This window comes from Mandrillus leucophaeus, unplaced genomic scaffold (assembly GCF_000951045.1).
Source record: "Mandrillus leucophaeus isolate KB7577 unplaced genomic scaffold, Mleu.le_1.0 Scaffold234, whole genome shotgun sequence".
Taxonomy (NCBI): Eukaryota; Metazoa; Chordata; class Mammalia; order Primates; family Cercopithecidae; genus Mandrillus; species Mandrillus leucophaeus.
The window spans coordinates 136,070-154,024 of NW_012102410.1; the positions used below are offsets into that span (position 1 = coordinate 136,070).

The window sequence follows — 17,955 nt, forward strand, 5'->3', positions numbered from 1 at the left end:
GCCTCTAGCTCAGAGGATGCACGTGAAATGCTCATCAAATGAATAACAAAGTCAATGATGGCACTTCTTAGTGCCTTTTCTAGCGGCACCAAGAGTGTCAACTTCATGGCCTTTGTTCTTCTGAGAATCTCAGCCTCCCTCCCTATCTGGCTGGTCTCTGCTCCTGGTGCAGACCCCACTCCCCTGGGTCATCCCAGCCCAGAGCCCCCAGGCTCTCCTGGCTCCCGCTGGGGTGAAGGGGGCTGGGGAGGTGGCGGGGAGAAGCCAGCATGAACCTCATCGCCCCCTCCCTGCATCAGCACCTTCACACCTGCTCTCTCTTTCCACACAAACCTTCAGACGTGGACGAGTGTGCAAGGGACCCACTGCTCTGCCGGGGAGGCACTTGCACCAACACGGATGGGAGCTACAAGTGCCAGTGTCCCCCTGGGCACGAGCTGACGGCCGAGGGCACTGCCTGTGAGGGTGAGTGTGCATCCGGGTGTGCGAGTGTGAGTGTGAGCCCGTGTGTGTGAAAGTGCGTGGGTGTCAGGTGAATGTGGGCTGGATGAGTGAGAGGGTGGGCATGTGCATCTGTCTCTCTGAGGCCAGTGTGTGAGCATGCACGTGTGTGTCAGTGTGTACCTGTGTATGTAAGTGGGTTTATATGCAAGATGGCGGGAGTGTGTTTGTGTGTCTAGATGAACACACACATGCATGAGTGTCTGTACAACGGCAGGCATTTGTGCATTTGTGTGACTGTGTGTGTGTCTGTACAATGGGGAGTGTTTGCATGTGAGTAGGTGTGAGTGTGTGTGTGCATCTGTGTGAACACACAAGACGGTTTGAGTGTGTATTTGGCTACGAATGTATCTACCAAGGGCAAGTGTGTTTGCGTGTGTGTGTGTTTCATTTTGTTTTGTTTGACACAGGGTCCCAGTCTGTTGTCCAGTCTGGGTTGCAGTGGCACGATCACAGCTCACTGCAGCCTCCACCTCCCAGGCTCAGGTGATCCTCCCACCTCGGCCTCCCAAGTAGGTGGGGCTACAGACATGCACCACCATGCCTGGCTTATTTATTTATTTTGAGATAGAGTCTTACTCTGTCGCCCAGGCTGGAGTGCAGTGGCTACCATCTCAGCTCACTGCAAGCTCTGCCTCCTGGGCTCACACCATTCTCCTGCCTCAGCCTCCCAAGTAGGTGGGGCTACAGACATGCACCACCATGCCTGGCTTATTTATTTATTTTGAGATAGAGTCTTACTCTGTCGCCCAGGCTGGAGTGCAGTGGCTACCATCTCAGCTCACTGCAAGCTCTGCCTCCTGGGCTCACACCATTCTCCTGCCTCAGCCTCCCAAGGAACTGTGACTACAGGCGCCCACCACCACACTTCGCTAATTTTTTTTTGTATATTTAGTTAGAGACGGGGTTTCACCGTGTTACCCAGGATGGTCTCAATCTCCTGATCTCATGATCCGCCCGCCTCGGCCTCCCAAAGTGCTGGGATTACAGGCGTGAGCCACCGCACCCGGCCATGCCTGGCTAATTTCTGAGCGGTTGTGTTTGTATGTAAGTCTGTGTGCACGTGTGCAAGAGAATGGGATGTGTAGTTGGATGCAAATGCATGTTTATAAAGGGAGGTATGTCTGTGTGTGAGTGGGTGTGAGTATGTGTTTGTGAGTGGGTCTGTGTGGGTGTACCTCTGGGTGTGGCTGTCTGGGTGTGGACGTGTGTTTGTGCAAGGACAGGTATGTTTGAGGGTGTGTTTATGTGTGTGTCTGAGTGTGCACATGGGTGTGTTTGTGTGTGTGTGTGTTTGTGCATGTGGGTGTTTGTGTGTCTGTGTGTTCACATGGGTGTGAGTGTGCCCTGGGTGTGGATGTGTCTTTACACACGGGTGAGTGTATTTGTATGCAAGTGGATATAAGGTGTGTTGTGAATTTAGGAGTGTGCCCCTGAGTGTGAGTGTGTATCTGAGTGTGCCTGTGTGTGTCTATCAAGGGTGAGTGTGTTCACACGTGAGTGGGTGCCAGGGTGTGTTTGTGAGTCTGTGTGAGCAGGCACGTGTGATGTGTATCTGGGTGTCTGTGTTTATAGGAGAGTGTGGGTATTTGCATGTGAGTGAATGCGAGTGTATGGACAGGCACATGCGGGGCTGTGCCAGTGTCGGCAGCGTGAGTTGCTTAGCGTGCGTGTGTGCCCCAGTGTGTCTCATGGTCACACAGACGGCAGATGGGGCACAGGCCTGTCTTTCATCTGCACTCCCCCGCAGACATCGATGAGTGCTCCCTGAGGGATGGCCTGTGTCCCCACGGCCACTGTGTCAATGTCATCGGTGCCTTCCAGTGCTCCTGCCACGCCGGCTTCCAGGGCACACCTGACCGCCAAGGCTGCGTGGGTGAGACTGTGCCCACCTGCTGGGCCCTGGGCACCAACCGCATCCCCAGCCATAGTGGCAGCCCCTCCTGTCCTCAACTCCACTCTGCTTCCACCCCCAAAGCAGCCCCCTCCCCCCAGCCCCAGCCCCTGTCTGCCCTGCATCCTGCAGATATCAATGAATGCCGGGTCCGGAATGGTGGGTGTGACGTGTACTGTATTAACACTGAGGGCAGCTACCGGTGCAGCTGTCGGCAGGGCTACTCGCTGATGCCCGACGGAAGGGCATGTGCAGGTAGGTGGGCACAACCTCTTCCCACTGCCTGGCGTGGGGGATGAGGAGGAGGTGCTGGCCGGGTCCTACACTGGCCCAGAGCCCAGCACAGCGTAGTGAAGCCAACCAGACCCGAGGCACCCCCTGCCTGGCTTGTCCTGGCCCCAGGCAGGCTGCTCACCCTGTGGGAGAGCCCCTGGGGTTTTTGCAGAGGAGGGTGAATAAGGTGGAAAACAAACTCAGAACTGCCTGGGCGCCCCCAGACTGCTTGAGTGACCATCGCTGTCCTCACCTGGCTACAGGTCGTCCTGGGGGCTGGGGAGCAGATGTGTACTGGGTGGTCTATCAGGGCAAAGCTAAGCACAGTCCCCAACCCTGTTCCCCCAGACGTGGATGAGTGTGAAGAGAACCCCAGTGTTTGTGACCAAGGCCACTGCACCAACGTGCAGGGGGGTCACCGCTGCCTGTGCTATGATGGCTTCGTGGCCACGCCGGACATGAGGACGTGTGTTGGTGAGGAGCCGGGATGGCGGGGTGGAGGAGGCGGTGTCAGAATTCACACACCAGGTCTTCCACAAGGTGGTACATAGGCGTGACAATGACAAATGCTGGACCCCACCCCTGCCATTCACGGGTAGGGAGATGAGGTTTTGTAACAGCACTTGGTTTTCCACTTAAGCATCCCCCGTATCCCAAGTCTGCTTCCCAAAGCCCATGAGATCCCATTTATGGAACAGAAGCAGAATTCCCCAAACCTTGCTCTTTTAAATGGCGTTTGTTTAATACGACATATGCTACACCTATCGGAGGATCGTGTCCTGTTCAAGGTCTGTGCGTTACGATCACCGAAGACAAAGGGGTTTCTGGCAGAGGACAGTGGACGAGGCAGGAAAGAGACTCAGAGCTGTGTTCTGTAAGGTGGCGATTGCTGTCCTCACCCAGCTACAGGTTGTCCTGTAGTGTGCTGGGTGCCCCATCAGGACAAAGCTGAGGCCGGCCTGTGGAAGTTCCAGGAAGTAACAATGTAACTCCGGCCAAGAAACCCAGTGAAGCTTAAAGAGCTTAGAGTGTTCCAGTTTATAGGAGTCTCAGAGAGCAAGCAAGTCTCAGCCATGGGCCTTGTGAACAAATGCATTTAGGGAATGCGTTCTGCTCCATGCCCCTGTTGCAGATTCACTGTGCATACTGGCATAAAGGCTCTGAAAAGTCCTGCAAGAGGAAACCCTGGTTAGCTTTGTGGATCTCAGCCTTCTCTAAATGTATTTGACCATAAAATACTTTTGGAAGCACATTCCTGGTATGTTGTTTGGAATGTGCACTGCGAAAGGCTCACAGAACATTCCCGATCACCCAGTAGTGGATGCAGAGGGAGCTCCCCGCCCCTGGAGAAAAGAAAGCGAGTCCTAGCAGAGAGGACCCATGTGGCGGGACAGTCAGGAATGCTGGGGGTCTCCCTCCCACCCTCACCCACTTCCTCTCCCGTCACCCCTGCACCCAGTCCTCAAACCTCACGCTTTCTTCCCCAACAGATGTGGATGAGTGTGACCTGAACCCTCACATCTGCCTCCACGGGGACTGCGAGAACACGAAGGGTTCCTTTGTCTGCCACTGTCAGCTGGGCTACATGATCAGGAAGGGGGCCACGGGCTGCTCTGGTGAGCCGGCAGTCAGCAGTGCAGGCAGAGAAGACTCCCCGGGGCCATTTTGAGAATCATGCAATTCATGCCAAGCACAGCCAGAGTTCATGCTCATAGATTTCCACGGATGGCTTCTTGTGTTAAAGCAAGAGCAGAGTCCCGTACAGTGCCCTGGGGGTCCCCTGAACAGCTCAGGAGGGGAAGCCCCACGTGTCTGCTGCAGCATTTCTGAAAGGCAAATCCCTGATAATTTGAGGCAATACAGGGACGAACGCTTAAACATTTGAATAGTGACTGTGTTAGTTCCCTGTGGTTGCCGTAACAAATGATCCCACAATTGGTGGCTTAGAAATTGATTCTCCAGGCCGGGCGTGGTGGCTCACGCCTGTTATCCCAGCACTTTGGGAGGCCGAGGTGGGCAGATCACCTGAGGTCAGGAGTTCAAGACCAGCCTGGTCAACATGGTGAAACCCCATCTTTACTAAAAATACAAAAATTAGCCAGGCATGGTAATCCCAGCTGCTTGGGAGGCTGAGGCAGGAGAATCGTTTGAACCCAGGAGGCAGAGGTGGCAGTGAGCCAAGATAGCACCACTGCACTCCAGCCTGGGCAACAGAGTGAGACCCCCTCTCAAAAGAAAAAAAGTAAATTGATTCTCCATGTGGCACGGTGGCTCACACTTGTAATCCCAGCACTTTGGGAGGCTAAGGCAGGAGGATTGCTTGAGCCCGTGGGTTCGAGACCAGCCTGGGTGACATGGATACATCACAACATGGCCATATGGCAACATTAATAGAGACAACAACCCCATCTCTATTAAAAATTTTAAAAATTAGTCTGGGCAGGGTAGCTCACACCTGTAATCCCAGCACTTTGGGAGGTCGAGGTGGGTGGATTACCTGAGGTCAGGAGTTTGAGACCAGCCTGGCCAACATGGTGAAACCCCATCTCTACTAAAAACACAAAATTAGCTGGGCGTGGTGGCGCATGCCTGTAATCCCAGCTACTTGGGAGGCTGAGGCAGGAGAATCGCTTGAATCTGGGAGACGGAGGTTGTAGTGAGCCGAAATCATACCACTGCACTCCAGCTTGGGCCACAGAGCAAAACTCCATCTCAAAAAGAAAAACCAAAACTTGTTTTTTAATTAAAAAGAAATGTATTCTCCTTCTAGAATCATAGTTCTGGAAACCAGAAGTCTGAAATCAAGGTGTCTGCAGGGTTAGTACCTTCTTGGGGGCTCAGAGGGAGAACCTGTTCCATGCCTCCTTGGTGTTCCTCAGTTTGTAGACGTGTCATTCAAGTTTCTGTCTCCATCTTCACAAGGCCTTCTTCTCTCTGTGTATCTATTTTTTAAAATTTTTCATTTTTTACATTATTTATTTATTTATTTTGAGATACTGTTTCACTCTGTCTCCCCGGCTGGAGTGCAGTGATGCAATCATAGCTCACTGCAGCCTCCACCTCTCCGGGCTCAGGTGATCTTCCCACCTCAGTCTCCCACATGTGCCATCACACTCAGCTAATTTTTTTTTTTTGTAGAGATAGTGTTTTACTATGTCACTTGGGTTGGTCTTGAACTCCTGGACTCAAGTAATCCTCTTGCCTCGACCTCCCAATTTGTTGGGATTACAGGCACGAGTCACTGCACCCAATAGCATCTAATTTGTAAAGATAAGGTCTGGCTGTGTCGCCCAGGCTATAGTGCAGTGGTGTGATCATAGCTCATGAACTGGTTCATAGCCTTAAATTCCTGGGTTCAAGCAATCCTCCCAGCCTCAGCCTCCCGAGTAGCTGGGACTACAGGTGCATGCCACCATGCCGGGCTAATTTTTTAAAAAGTTTTTGTTGATCAGGCATGGTGACTCATTTCTGTAATGCCAGCACTTTGGGAGGTTGGGGTGGAGGGATTCTTGAGCTCAGGAGTTTGAGACAAAAATTTTAAAAATTAGCCAGGCATGCTGGCGCTCGCCTGTAGTCTTAGCTACTCAGGAGGCTGAGGCTGGAGGATTGCTTAAGACCAGGAGATCCAGGCAGCAGTGAGCTAGATTGCACCACTGCACGGCACTCCAGCTGGGGTGACAGAGTGAAACCTTGCCTCGAGGGGGGGAATAAAAGGTGTTTTTGTAGAAACAGGTTCTCACTGCGTTGCCCAACCTGGTCTCAAACTCTTTGCCTCAAGTGATCCTCCCACCTTGGCCTCCCGAGTAGCTGGGATTACAGATGTAAGTCATTGCATCTGGCTACACAGCCAGTCACTGGTCTTAGAAGGACACCAGTCACTGGACCGGAGCCTACCTTAATCCGGGCTGACCTCATCTTAACTTAGTTACATCTACGAAGACCCTGTTTCCAAATAAGGTCACATTCACGGGTTTCAGGGTTTAGGACTTGAACATACCTTTTAAGGGGACACAATTCTATCGACTCCAGTTAGACGGTTATTTTAATGTATATTAGAAACAAATGTTACACAACACAGCATCAAGCTCATGACTTCTTAGAGGTTATTGATGTGGATCCAAAATTGTCTTTTAAAACATGATTTATGTCAGCGAGAACAGGAGTGTGGTAAAGAAATGTTTAGTAACAGTAGCTCACCCAGATTTAACATGGCAGAGATCATAAGGGTGAGGCAGAATTGACTCTGGATTGGAAATGCTGGTGGACAGGGAAATCCTGGCTTGGAAAGGGGGCGTGTTCATCCGGACAGTCACTTGTTTTTTTGTTTGTTTGTTTTTGTTTCATTTGTTTGTTTGTTTTGAGACGGAGTCTCCCTCTGTTGCCCAGGCTGGAGTGCGGTGGTGCGATCTCTGCCCACTGCAAGCTCTGCCTCCTGGGTTCACACTATTCTCCTGCCTCAGCCTCCTGAGTAGCTGGGACTGCAGGCGCCCATCACCACGCACAGCTAATTTTTGTATTTTTAGTAGAGACAGGGTTTCACCGTGTTAGCCAAGATGGTCTTGATCTCCTGACCTCATGATCCGCCCACCTCAGCCTCCTAAAGCGCTGGGATTACAGGCGTGAGCCACCGTGCCCGGCCGGACAGTCACTCTTAATATCTACCCCAAGTCTTTCATGCTGCTATTTCAGACCATTTCTGAGGGCTGCTGAGAGTCCTGTCTGTTAGGTTTGGGGGTTTTCCTCTCGGGCTCTGGGTAAAGATGGAAGCTCCCCCAGTGGAGGGGAGGAGGCTTTCTGGACCAGCTCTCCCCTGGAGAGGAAGAGCCCCTGCCCGTTCAGCTGCTACTGCATCGAGTCTTTCCTTCTGTGACTGGGTCTCGGCGTTGTGCCTCCTCTCCCTTTAGATGTGGATGAATGCGAGGTTGGAGGACACAACTGTGACAGTCATGCCTCCTGTCTCAACATCCCAGGGAGTTTCAGCTGTAGGTGCCTGCCAGGCTGGGAGGGGCATGGCTTCGAATGTCATGGTGAGTACCTGGGGGCAGGAAATCGGGGCAAAGCAGAAGAGGTAGGTGAAGGGCAAGGCAGTGGGAGGGTGGGGTGCGGGGGTGTCTGTAGGGGGGCAGTCAGGGTTGGAGGATTGAAGAGTCTTTCTCCCTTCTGCCCCCCACAATGTACACGCCATGGGGTGGGGGGCCTGGGCTCCGTCTCCTGCAGACCTGGATGAATGCGTCTCCCAGGAGCACCAGTGCAGCCCAAAAGGTGACTGTCTCAATGTCCCTGGCTCCTACCGCTGCACCTGCCGCCAGGGCTTTACCGGGGATGGCTTCTCCTGCGAAGGTGAGATTAGGGGGTGGGAGGGCAGGGGCCCTAGAGGGACAGCCACGGGGGCTGAATTCACGGTGGCCGCCATGGTCACTCAACCTCCTGACTCCTTCTGACTCACTCATCGCTCCATGGGTGCTGGAGAGGCTGAGTCCTCGGCCCAGGGGGTGCTACTGCCTGCCCACGGCTCCCTTGAACCCCTAAATGCATGAGACACTTCCTGCCTGGCTGCTCTCCTCCCTGGATCCGGAGTGACTGGGTACCCTCTCTGGGGTTCAGGAGTCCAGACCACCTCTCCCCTCCCTGACCCTGCTTTGGTCACTTGCCTCCCACCCTGAGTCAGGGACGGAGTCCCCAGGGCTACTTGCCTGGGACTCTGGCTGACAGCGAAGTGTTCCAGTGACTGGGGCCTCCCTCCCACCCACCCTGCATGGGTCCGGGTCCACCAGTCTCCAGTCCTCCGAATCTTGGGACCCCTCAGACAGAGACGAATGTGCCGAGAACGTGGACCTCTGTGATAACGGGCAGTGCCTCAATGCGCCCGGCGGGTACCGCTGCGAATGTGAGATGGGCTTTGACCCCACTGAGGACCACCGGGCCTGCCAGGGTGAGGCCGGGCCCGGCAGGGCAGAGGACAGAGTGGGTGGGTCCCTGCCGCAGACTCTGGGTGGGTCAGGCTGACCCAGGGTCCCCGCAGATGTGGACGAGTGTGCGCAAGGGAACCTCTGTGCATTTGGGAGCTGTGAGAACCTGCCTGGAATGTTCCGCTGCATCTGCGATGGTGGCTACGAACTGGACCGAGGGGGCGGCAACTGCACAGGTGTGAGGTCATCTGGGCTGGAAGGAGGGAGGAGAGAGCAGGAGCTGGGGCAGGGGACATGGCTCGCTCCCTCACTGCCCTCAGATCTCTTCTCAAGCATCCTCCCTTGGAGTCTTGCGGGGGAGGGGGGGGTGTAGGGAGCACCTTGCCTGATGTCCCCATCGTTTCCCGTTCCTGTTCCCCAGCTGAATAAGTTCAGTGATTGAAGTGGCCCCTCCACCCTAGCTGCCGAAAGGGTCTCCCACCTCTGTGTGTTTTAGAAATGGGCAGATGGTAAATATTTTTGGCTTTGCAGGCCACACAGTCAGTCTCTATCATAATGATTCAACTCTGCCATTGTAGCTCAAAAGCAGCCACAGGCAATATGTAAATGAATGAATGTGGCCCCTGTACCAATAAAACTTTATTTACACACATAGGTGATGGACCGGATTTGGCCTACAGATTGGAGTGTGCTATCCCATGGTTTGAAAGTATTTTCTATAGATGGGTTTTGGCTGGGTGTGGTGGCTCATGCCCATAATCTCAGCACTTTAGAAGGCTGAGGTGGGAGGATCACTCGAGGCCAGGAGTTGGAGACCAGCCTGAGCAACATAGCAAGACCCCATCTCTAAAAAGTAAAAATAAAAAATTAGCTGGGCATTGTGGTGCACACCTGTAGTCCCAGCTACTCCAAAGGCTGAGGCAGAAGGATTGCTTGAACCCAGGAGTCTGAGGCCGCAGTAAGCCGTGATTGCACAACTGCACTCCAGCCTGGTAAACACAGCAAGACCCTGTCTCTAAACATCAATAAATTAAGAAATTAAAATAGATATGGTTTTCGTACGTTGACTGCATGGAACCCAGGGCAGGTAGAGTTCAACGAGCAAAACTCTGCCAAGCAGAACAGAGCAGGAGAAGGAATGGGATTGGAGGGGACAGGGCAGACTGGAGGTTCCTGTCCCGTTAGGTTTCTGCCCAGGGACGGACATGACATTGTCCCCTGGTGCCCAGAAGTTGACCTTGAGTGAGGGCTGCAGCTTCCCAGAATGAAGCCAGGAGGGAGGGGGGCCAAGGCAGGGCTCCCTGCTGAGGACCGCGCCTCCTGCCCACAGACATTAACGAGTGTGCAGACCCAGTAAACTGCATCAACGGCGTGTGCGTTAACACCCCCGGCAGCTACCTCTGCCGCTGTCCCCAGGATTTTGAGCTGAACCCCAGCGGAGTGGGCTGCGTGGGTGAGTCCATGCTCAGCTCCAGATCAGGGTTCTGGGGTCAGCAGAGGTGGGTGGGATTGCCCCCGGGTTAACTCAGATGTCCATGTGTTCAAATCTACCTGCTCCTGACAAACGGGACATCTGCTGGTCTCCCGCAAGAGCGGTTGTCCTTGTCACCCATTGATATAGACACATGCATGCACACGCACACGTGCGGCTTTCCCCCGACTCCTGCTAACCATCCCCTTCTGCCTGTTCAGACACTCGGGCTGGGAACTGTTTCCTGGAGACGCATGACCGAGGGGACGGTGGCATTTCCTGCAGTGCTGAGATCGGAGTTGGTGTCACCCGGGCTTCCTGCTGTTGTTCCCTGGGCCGGGCTTGGGGCAATCCCTGCGAGCTGTGCCCAGTGGCCAACACCAGTGAGTCCCTGTGGAGCCGTTGAGCACCGTGGCCTGAGCCACCGAGACCCGGGAGCTTAGGGGGTCATCTCTGCTAAGGGGAGGTGGGGCTTAGGCGACAGGAACACCAAGAACTGGGGAAGGAGAGGGGCTCATCCTGGGTCATACAGTGTACTCTTGGCTGGGCCTCTCTCCAAGGCTGCTTTCTGTAAATTCTCTGTGTTTGTAGTCACTTGATCACTCAGTCAGTCAACAAACACTGAGAGTTCCTCTGTGTCATGCGCTGGGGGCTGAGGACTCGGAGAAGGATGAGCCACAGCCTCTGCACACTGCTTCTCCCTCACTCTTAAACCAAGTTTCAGGACTATGAGAGTAGAGCTGTCCTAAGGGTTTTCTTTGAGGCATAGCCATAGCTCAGGAGAAAGCTGTGGGGAAGAGAAAGCTGTGGGGAAGGCTTTCCAGGGGAGGAGGCGTGAGTGAGGTTTTGAAGGATGTGTAGGAGTTTTCCTAGCAGAGTAGGGGGAATGATGTGCAATGCAGTGAGAACAGTATGTGCAAAGTCCTCAGGTGTGAAACAGGGAGGTACCTGTCCACCTACTCAGGTGTGTGCGTGTGTGAATGTCCAGGGTCTTCCTTGCATGGGGAAAACTTGCAGTTACACTAGGATATGGTTTTGGATCAGAAGGAATCATCTTCTCTCCTTCCTGCCCCCAGCCACTACCATGTAACTCTGCTCACATGTTGAATGGGAACCCACAGTTACACACACACACGCATGCACACGCACATGCACACACACACACATGCGCGCGCACAGCCCCAGGACTGGCCAAAGTCCCTTGGTCCTAAGAGGCTAAAGAGATATGGGGATGTAGTTAGTACAGTAGAAGGATGGGAGCCCGCTCTTGCGCCCTTTTCAGGCTTCCTGCTGTTGCTCCCCTGTTTCCCCTAAGTTTTGCCCCAATACTCCACCTCACAGGAGCCTGTTTCCCTTACAGCTGAGTACAGAACCCTGTGCCCCGGTGGTGAGGGCTTCCGGCCTAACCCCATCACTGTCATTCTGGAAGGTGAGTTCCTGGCAGACCATCCATCCATCTGTCTGCCTAAAGACTGACTTTTCTCTCATCCCCATCTCACCAAAGTGCAGAGTTGAGCAGTTTTGTCCTGGGATGGGGCAAATCTTTACACCTGGAGGCTGGGCAGCAGAACCACACTATGCTTTTAGTTTGTGCTGAATTTTTTAAATCTGTTCTTTCAGCCATTTCTTCCACTTGTTGGTATATTGATCTTTTCATTTGTCCCCCATCTTTCCATTCATCCTCCATCCTTCCATCCATTTATCCTTCCATCCACCCATCCTTCCACCCATCCTTCCATGCATCCATCCATCCATCGATCCATCCATCCATCCATCCATCCATCCATCCATCCATCCATCCATCCATCCTTCCTTCCTTCCATCCTTCCTTCCATCCATCCATCCATCCATCCATCCATCCATCCATCCATCCATCCTTCCATCCATCCTTCCATCCATCCATTCATCCATCTATCCATCCATCCATCCTTCTGCCCATTTTTTCCATCCATCCATACATACATACATCCTTCCATCCAGTCATCCTCCATGTACCCATTCATCCATTCTTCCTTCCATACTTCCATTCAACCATGCTCCATCTACCCATTCATCCATCCCTCACTCATCCCTCTCCTATCCTTTTATCCATCCATCTGGTTTCCCATTCATCCCCTCTCCTTCATCTGTACCCCATTCTTTCATCCATCCCCAATCTTTATGTCCATTCATCCTTCCATCCACCCATCCATCCATCCATCCATCCATCCATCCTTCCACCCGACCATCCATCCATTCATCCATCCTTCCACTCATCCTTCCATCCATTCATCCTTCTACCCATCCAACCTCCTCCATCTACCCATTCATCTATCCTTCCTTCCATCCTTCCATCCAACTATCCTTTATCTACCCATTCATCCATCCTTCCGTTCGTCCATCCTTCCATCCATCCCTCCATCCTTCCATCCAACCGTGCTCCATCCACCCATTCATCCATTCATCACTCATCCCTCTGCTATCCTTGTATGCGTCCATTCACCCATCCATCCATCCCCATCCTTCAGCTAGCCCCCATTCATCCATCCATTAACCTATTTCCCACTCTTCCATCCATCCATCTCCCACCCACCTATCTCTCATTCTTCTATCCATCTACTCACCCATCCATCTATCCCCCATTCACCCATCCATCCTCAATACATCCATCCATCCACTCATCCATCCACCCATTTCCCATCCACCCATTCTATCCCTCCATTCATCCACCCTTCCATCCATCTTCTATCTCCCATCTGTTCATCCATTCATCCCCCATCCTCCATCCATCCATCCATCCATCCATCCATCCATCCATCCATCCACCCACCCATTCACTCTTTTATCTATCTACTCACCTATCCATCCACCTTCCTATCCATCCACCTTCCTATCCATTCACCTTCCTACCCATCCATCTTCCTACCCATCTACCTTCCTATCCATCCACCTTCCTACCCATCCACCTTCTTATCCATCCACCTTCCTATCCATCCACCTTCCTATCCATCCACCTTCCTATCCATCCACCTTCCTATCCATCCACCTTCCTATCCACCCATCCACCTTCCTACCCATCCACCTTCCTATCCATCTACCTTCCTATCCATCCACCTTCCTATCCATCCACCTTCCTACCCATCCACTTTCCTACCCATCCACCTTCCTATCCATCCACCTTCCTATCCATCCACCTTCCTATCCATCCACTTTCCTACCCATCCACTTTCCTACCCACCCACCTTCCTATCCATCCACCTTCCTACCCATCCACCTTCCTACCCATCCATCTTTCTATCTATCCACTCACTCATCATCGCATTCATTGACCCACTTGCTTATTTACCCATTCACTGTTTTCATATCCATGCATCTATCCGCTCATCCATCCATTCATCCATCCTCCCATCCATCCTTTTGTGAGGGAGTGACGAGGTTGGAGAAGACTATCTATTCTCCATCTAGAGGAAGAAAACTATCTAGTTCTCTATCTAGAGGAAACTATGTGGTGGATGGGAGAATGGATTAACAGGTGAAGGGAATGGAGTTGAATTTAGGGTAACATTAACTCAAGAGAGTCTGTGTCCAGCCGTCAAGATAGACCCTTCGAATGTCTATCAGTCATGGACAGCTCTTGGGGATCCTCGAGAGGGCCCTGGAAAACCCAGAGCTTAGCGTGGGTGCCCCTTAAGTCCTCTGCATGGGTTTAGCTCCCAAACATGGCTTCCTTACTTCCTGACAGACATCGACGAGTGCCAAGAGCTGCCAGGGCTGTGTCAGGGGGGTGACTGCATCAACACCTTTGGCAGTTTCCAGTGTGAGTGCCCACCTGGCTACCACCTCAGTGAGCACACCCGCATCTGTGAGGGTGAGCATGGACTCTCTTTGGGGTGGGTCAGGCTCTTCCGCTCTCTCCCTGCCTTCGTGCCCTGCCAAGCCTCACAAGGGTCGAGGAGGGAAGGCCTCATAGAAAGGCTTCTGCCCCCTGCCTCCTCTTTTGTCATGATCTGTCAGTTCCCTCTTGCTGCTTTTAAGATGTTCATGGCTGCTATGGATCTGTGGCGTGGGGGATGGTAGGCAGGCCCTTAAAAACGCCACGACACTCCCTTACAAAGTACAGCAGCTTCTTTCTTCACCATTTCTTTGTCTGCGTGTTGTAAGCTTTCGACTGGATTCCAGAGTTCTGCAAAAGTTGATTTTTGTCTGTTTTGCCAGCTCAATAGTTACTTTTATGGAGGAATGGAGCCCTGGAGTTCCCTACTCTGCTATTTTTGGTGACATCACTCTTAGCATGCTAATATTCCACAACCTATTTTTGCCTGCTAGCTAAGAATACTTTATTACACTTTTTTCGGCGGTTGAAAAAAACAAAAGAAGAATAACATTTTTTGACACATGAAAATTATATGAAATTCAAGGCTGGGTGCGTGGCAGCTCACACTGGTAATCCCAGTAGTTTGGGAGGCTGAAGTGGGAGGATTGCTTGAGGCCAGGAGTTCAAGACAAACCTGGGCAACCTGGCAAGACCTTGTCTCTACAAAAAATTAAAAAGTTAGCCACGCATGGTGACTCATGCCTGTAATCCCAGCTACTTGGGAAGCTGAGGCAGGAGGATCACGTGAGCCTCGGAAGTTGAGGCTGCAGTGAGCTGTGATTATGCCACTGCACTCTAGCCTGGGTGACAGAACAAGACCCTGTCTTAAAAAAAAAAAAAAGAAAAAGGCTGGGCACGGTGGCTCACGCTTGTAATCTCAGCACTTTGGGAGGCCGAGGTGGGCAGATCACAAGGTCAGGAGTTTGAGACCAGCCTAGCCGACATAGTGAAACCCCATCTCTACCAAAAATACAAAAATTAGCTGCGCATGCTGGCACACACCTATAGTCCCAGCTACTCGGGAGGCTGAGGCAGGAGAATCACTTGAACCTTGGAGGTGGAGGTTGCGGTGAGCCGAGATGAGGCCATTGCACTCCAGCCTGGGCAACAGGGTGAGACTCTGACTCAAAAAAAAAAAAAAAAGGAGAGAGAGAAAGAGGAAGGAAGGAAGGAAGGAAAGAAGGAAGGAAGGAAGGAAGGAGAGAAGGAGAAAGTTGTATAAAATTCAAATTTCAGGGGTCCATAAATAAAATTTCCTTGGAGCACAACCAGTGCCACAGTGTGTTTGCATATTGTTTGTGTCTGCTTTTCTTACTACATTAGCTGATTGAATAATCATGACACACTGTAGTTTGGTCTGCAAAACCAAAACAATCTGGCTCTTTACAGAAAAAGCTTACTGCCCCATGGACTAGAGTAATGATCAGATTGAGAATCAATTTTTTTCCCCCAAGAATACTTTATCCATAAGGTTCTTGATTCCTATCATATCATATTGGGAAGACGTGGATGATCCATTCTTGGTGATTACAAAACTGACTCTTGAACTCAGGTCATTTTGTTCCTAATAGAAGCAGTATCATCATCAACTTTATTTTTATGAATTTTTTTTTAATTTTTTTATTTTTTAGAGCCAGTGTCTCACTCTGTTGTCCAGGCTGGAGTGCAGTGGTGTAATCACAGCTCACTGTAGTCTTGACCTCCTGGACTCAGGTGATCCTCCCACCTCTGCCTCTCAAGTAGCTGGGACCACAGGTGTATGCCACCATGCCCAGCTAAATTTTCATTTTTTGTAGAGATGGGACCTCACTATGTTGCCCAGGCTGGTCTCAAACTCTTGGCCTCAAATGATCCTCCTGCCTTGGCCTCCCAAAGCAGGGATGATAGGCATGAACAACTGCATCCAGCTTGTAAACTTTTTTTTTCCCCCTTAACATCATGTTGTTTTTGTTTGTTTGTGGGTTTTTGTTTATTTGTGTTTTAGAGCCAGGATCTCATTCTGCACCCAGGCTGGAGTGCAGAGGTGTGACCACAGCTCACTGCAACCTTAACTTCTTGGACTCAAGTGATTATCCCAAGTGGCTGGGACTGCAGACATGCACCACCATGCCCAGCTAATTTTTTAAAATTTTTAGTAGAGATGGGGTCTTGCTATGTTGCCCAGACTGGTCTCGAACTCTGGGCTGAAATGATCCTCCCATCTCGGCGTCACAAAGTGCTCAGATTACAGACATGAGCCACTATGCCTGGCCCATATTACAGTTTTCTTCATCACTAAGATGTGTGTGTGTTTTAGGCTGATTTTGAAACCAAACTTAGGTCCCTAGTGAAGTGGCCTTGCTGGGTCTCTGGAGGGGAGTTATTCAGACAATTCCTGGATGCTGCCCACTGTTCCCCTCCACTCCTCCTTTCCCTGCAGATATTGATGAATGCTCCACACACTCGGGCATCTGTGGCCCTGGCACCTGCTACAATACCCTGGGAAACTACACCTGTGTCTGCCCTGCAGAATACCTCCAAGTCAATGGTGGCAACAACTGCATGGGTAAGAAGCATGATGACCTAGGGAAATGGCAGTCACAGAAGCAGCACCTGGGCATGGGAGGAACTGCTGGGAGCCTTCAAGCCTATGGACAGGGAGGATAAGCATATATGATGTGCTGATATGTGGCAGCAAACAAAACCGCAGGATTCAGGAGCCCGGAGCTGCCATGAACAGTTGCTCAGGTTGTGCACTGCTCAAAAAAGGCTGAAAAAAATGAATAGATCCCCCAAGTGTGTTGGGGGAGAGACATCAAGCCAATCAAGCCAGGCAGTAATCCCCCTCTTTTTTTTTTTGAGAGAGAGTCTCTCTGTGTTGCGCCGGCTGGAGTACAGTGGCACAATCTCGGCTCACTACAACCTCTACCTCTGAGGTTCAAGCAATTCTCCTGCCTCAGCCTCCCAAGTAACTGGGATTACAGGCGTGTGCCACTACACCCAGCTAGTTTTTGTATTTTTAGCAGAGACAGGGTTTCGCCATGTTGGCCAGGCTGGTCTCGAACTCCTGACCTCAAGTGATCTGCCCGCCTCAGCCTCCCAAAGTTCTGGGATTACAGGCGTGAGCCACTGTGGCTGGCCAAGCCAGTAATCTTCAAATGAATGAGTTAACGAGTTCCCATCTCTTTGGCTCCCTCTTCCACTGATTTAGGTGACCCTTACCCACATTCTTCTCCTTTATGCCAACTACAGATATGAGGAAGAGTGTCTGCTTCCGGCACTATAACGGCACATGTCAAAATGAGCTGGCCTTCAACGTGACCCGAAAAATGTGTTGCTGCTCCTACAACATTGGCCAGGCCTGGAATAGACCCTGTGAGGCCTGCCCCACTCCCACCAGCCGTGAGTAACCCTCCTCAACCTTCTTCCCAGCCTGGCCCCTCGTAGCATAATGGTTAAGGAAACACAGTGCCCTTAGGGCTCTTAGATTAATTCTCCTTGTTCTGATGAGAGCCAGAGAGTTGAAGTTCTGTCCCCCTATTAGTCCATTCTCATACTGCTGTGAAGAAATCCTGGATACTGGGTAATTTATAAAGAAAAAGAGGTTTGGCTGGGTGTGGTGGCTCACGCCTGTAATCCCAACAGTTTGGGAGGCCAAGGCGGGTGGATCGCTCGAGGTCAGGCATTCGAGACCAGCCTGGCCAACATGGTGAAAACCTGTCTCTACTAAAAATACAAAAAAAAAATTATCTGGGCGTAGTGATGCAGGCCCATAATCCCCGCTACTTGGGAGGCTGAGGCAAGAGAATTGCTTGAACCTGGGAGGTGGGGATTGCAGTGAGCCGCTATCACACCAGTGCACTCCAGCCTGGGTGACAGAGCAAGACTCTATCTCAGAACAGAAAAAAAAAAAAAAAATGGAAGTTTAAAGGACTCACAGTTCCACATGGCTGGGAAGGCCTCACAATCATGGCAGAAGGTGAAGGAGGAGCAAAAGCCTGTCTCACATGGTGGCAGGCAAGAGAGCATGTGCAGGGGAACTGCCCTTTATAAAACTATCAGATCTCACGAGACT

At 51.7% G+C, this 17,955-nt stretch overlaps 1 protein-coding gene across 1 annotated transcript in view; it reads left to right on the forward strand.

Moving 5' to 3' along the window:
* FBN3 (fibrillin 3) overlaps positions 1-17,955 on the forward strand; it is a 97,825-nt gene that overhangs the window by 39,299 nt on the left and 40,571 nt on the right. The window contains exons 23-37 of the mRNA XM_011982052.1: positions 340-465; positions 2,252-2,377; positions 2,528-2,650; positions 3,017-3,142; positions 4,159-4,284; positions 7,573-7,695; positions 7,886-8,008; positions 8,475-8,600; positions 8,691-8,813; positions 9,908-10,030; positions 10,270-10,431; positions 11,409-11,477; positions 13,770-13,895; positions 16,321-16,446; positions 17,133-17,282. Of these exons, the coding sequence (XP_011837442.1) occupies positions 340-465; positions 2,252-2,377; positions 2,528-2,650; positions 3,017-3,142; positions 4,159-4,284; positions 7,573-7,695; positions 7,886-8,008; positions 8,475-8,600; positions 8,691-8,813; positions 9,908-10,030; positions 10,270-10,431; positions 11,409-11,477; positions 13,770-13,895; positions 16,321-16,446; positions 17,133-17,282 (1,878 nt within the window). The remainder of the gene's footprint in view (positions 1-339; positions 466-2,251; positions 2,378-2,527; positions 2,651-3,016; positions 3,143-4,158; positions 4,285-7,572; positions 7,696-7,885; positions 8,009-8,474; positions 8,601-8,690; positions 8,814-9,907; positions 10,031-10,269; positions 10,432-11,408; positions 11,478-13,769; positions 13,896-16,320; positions 16,447-17,132; positions 17,283-17,955) is intronic.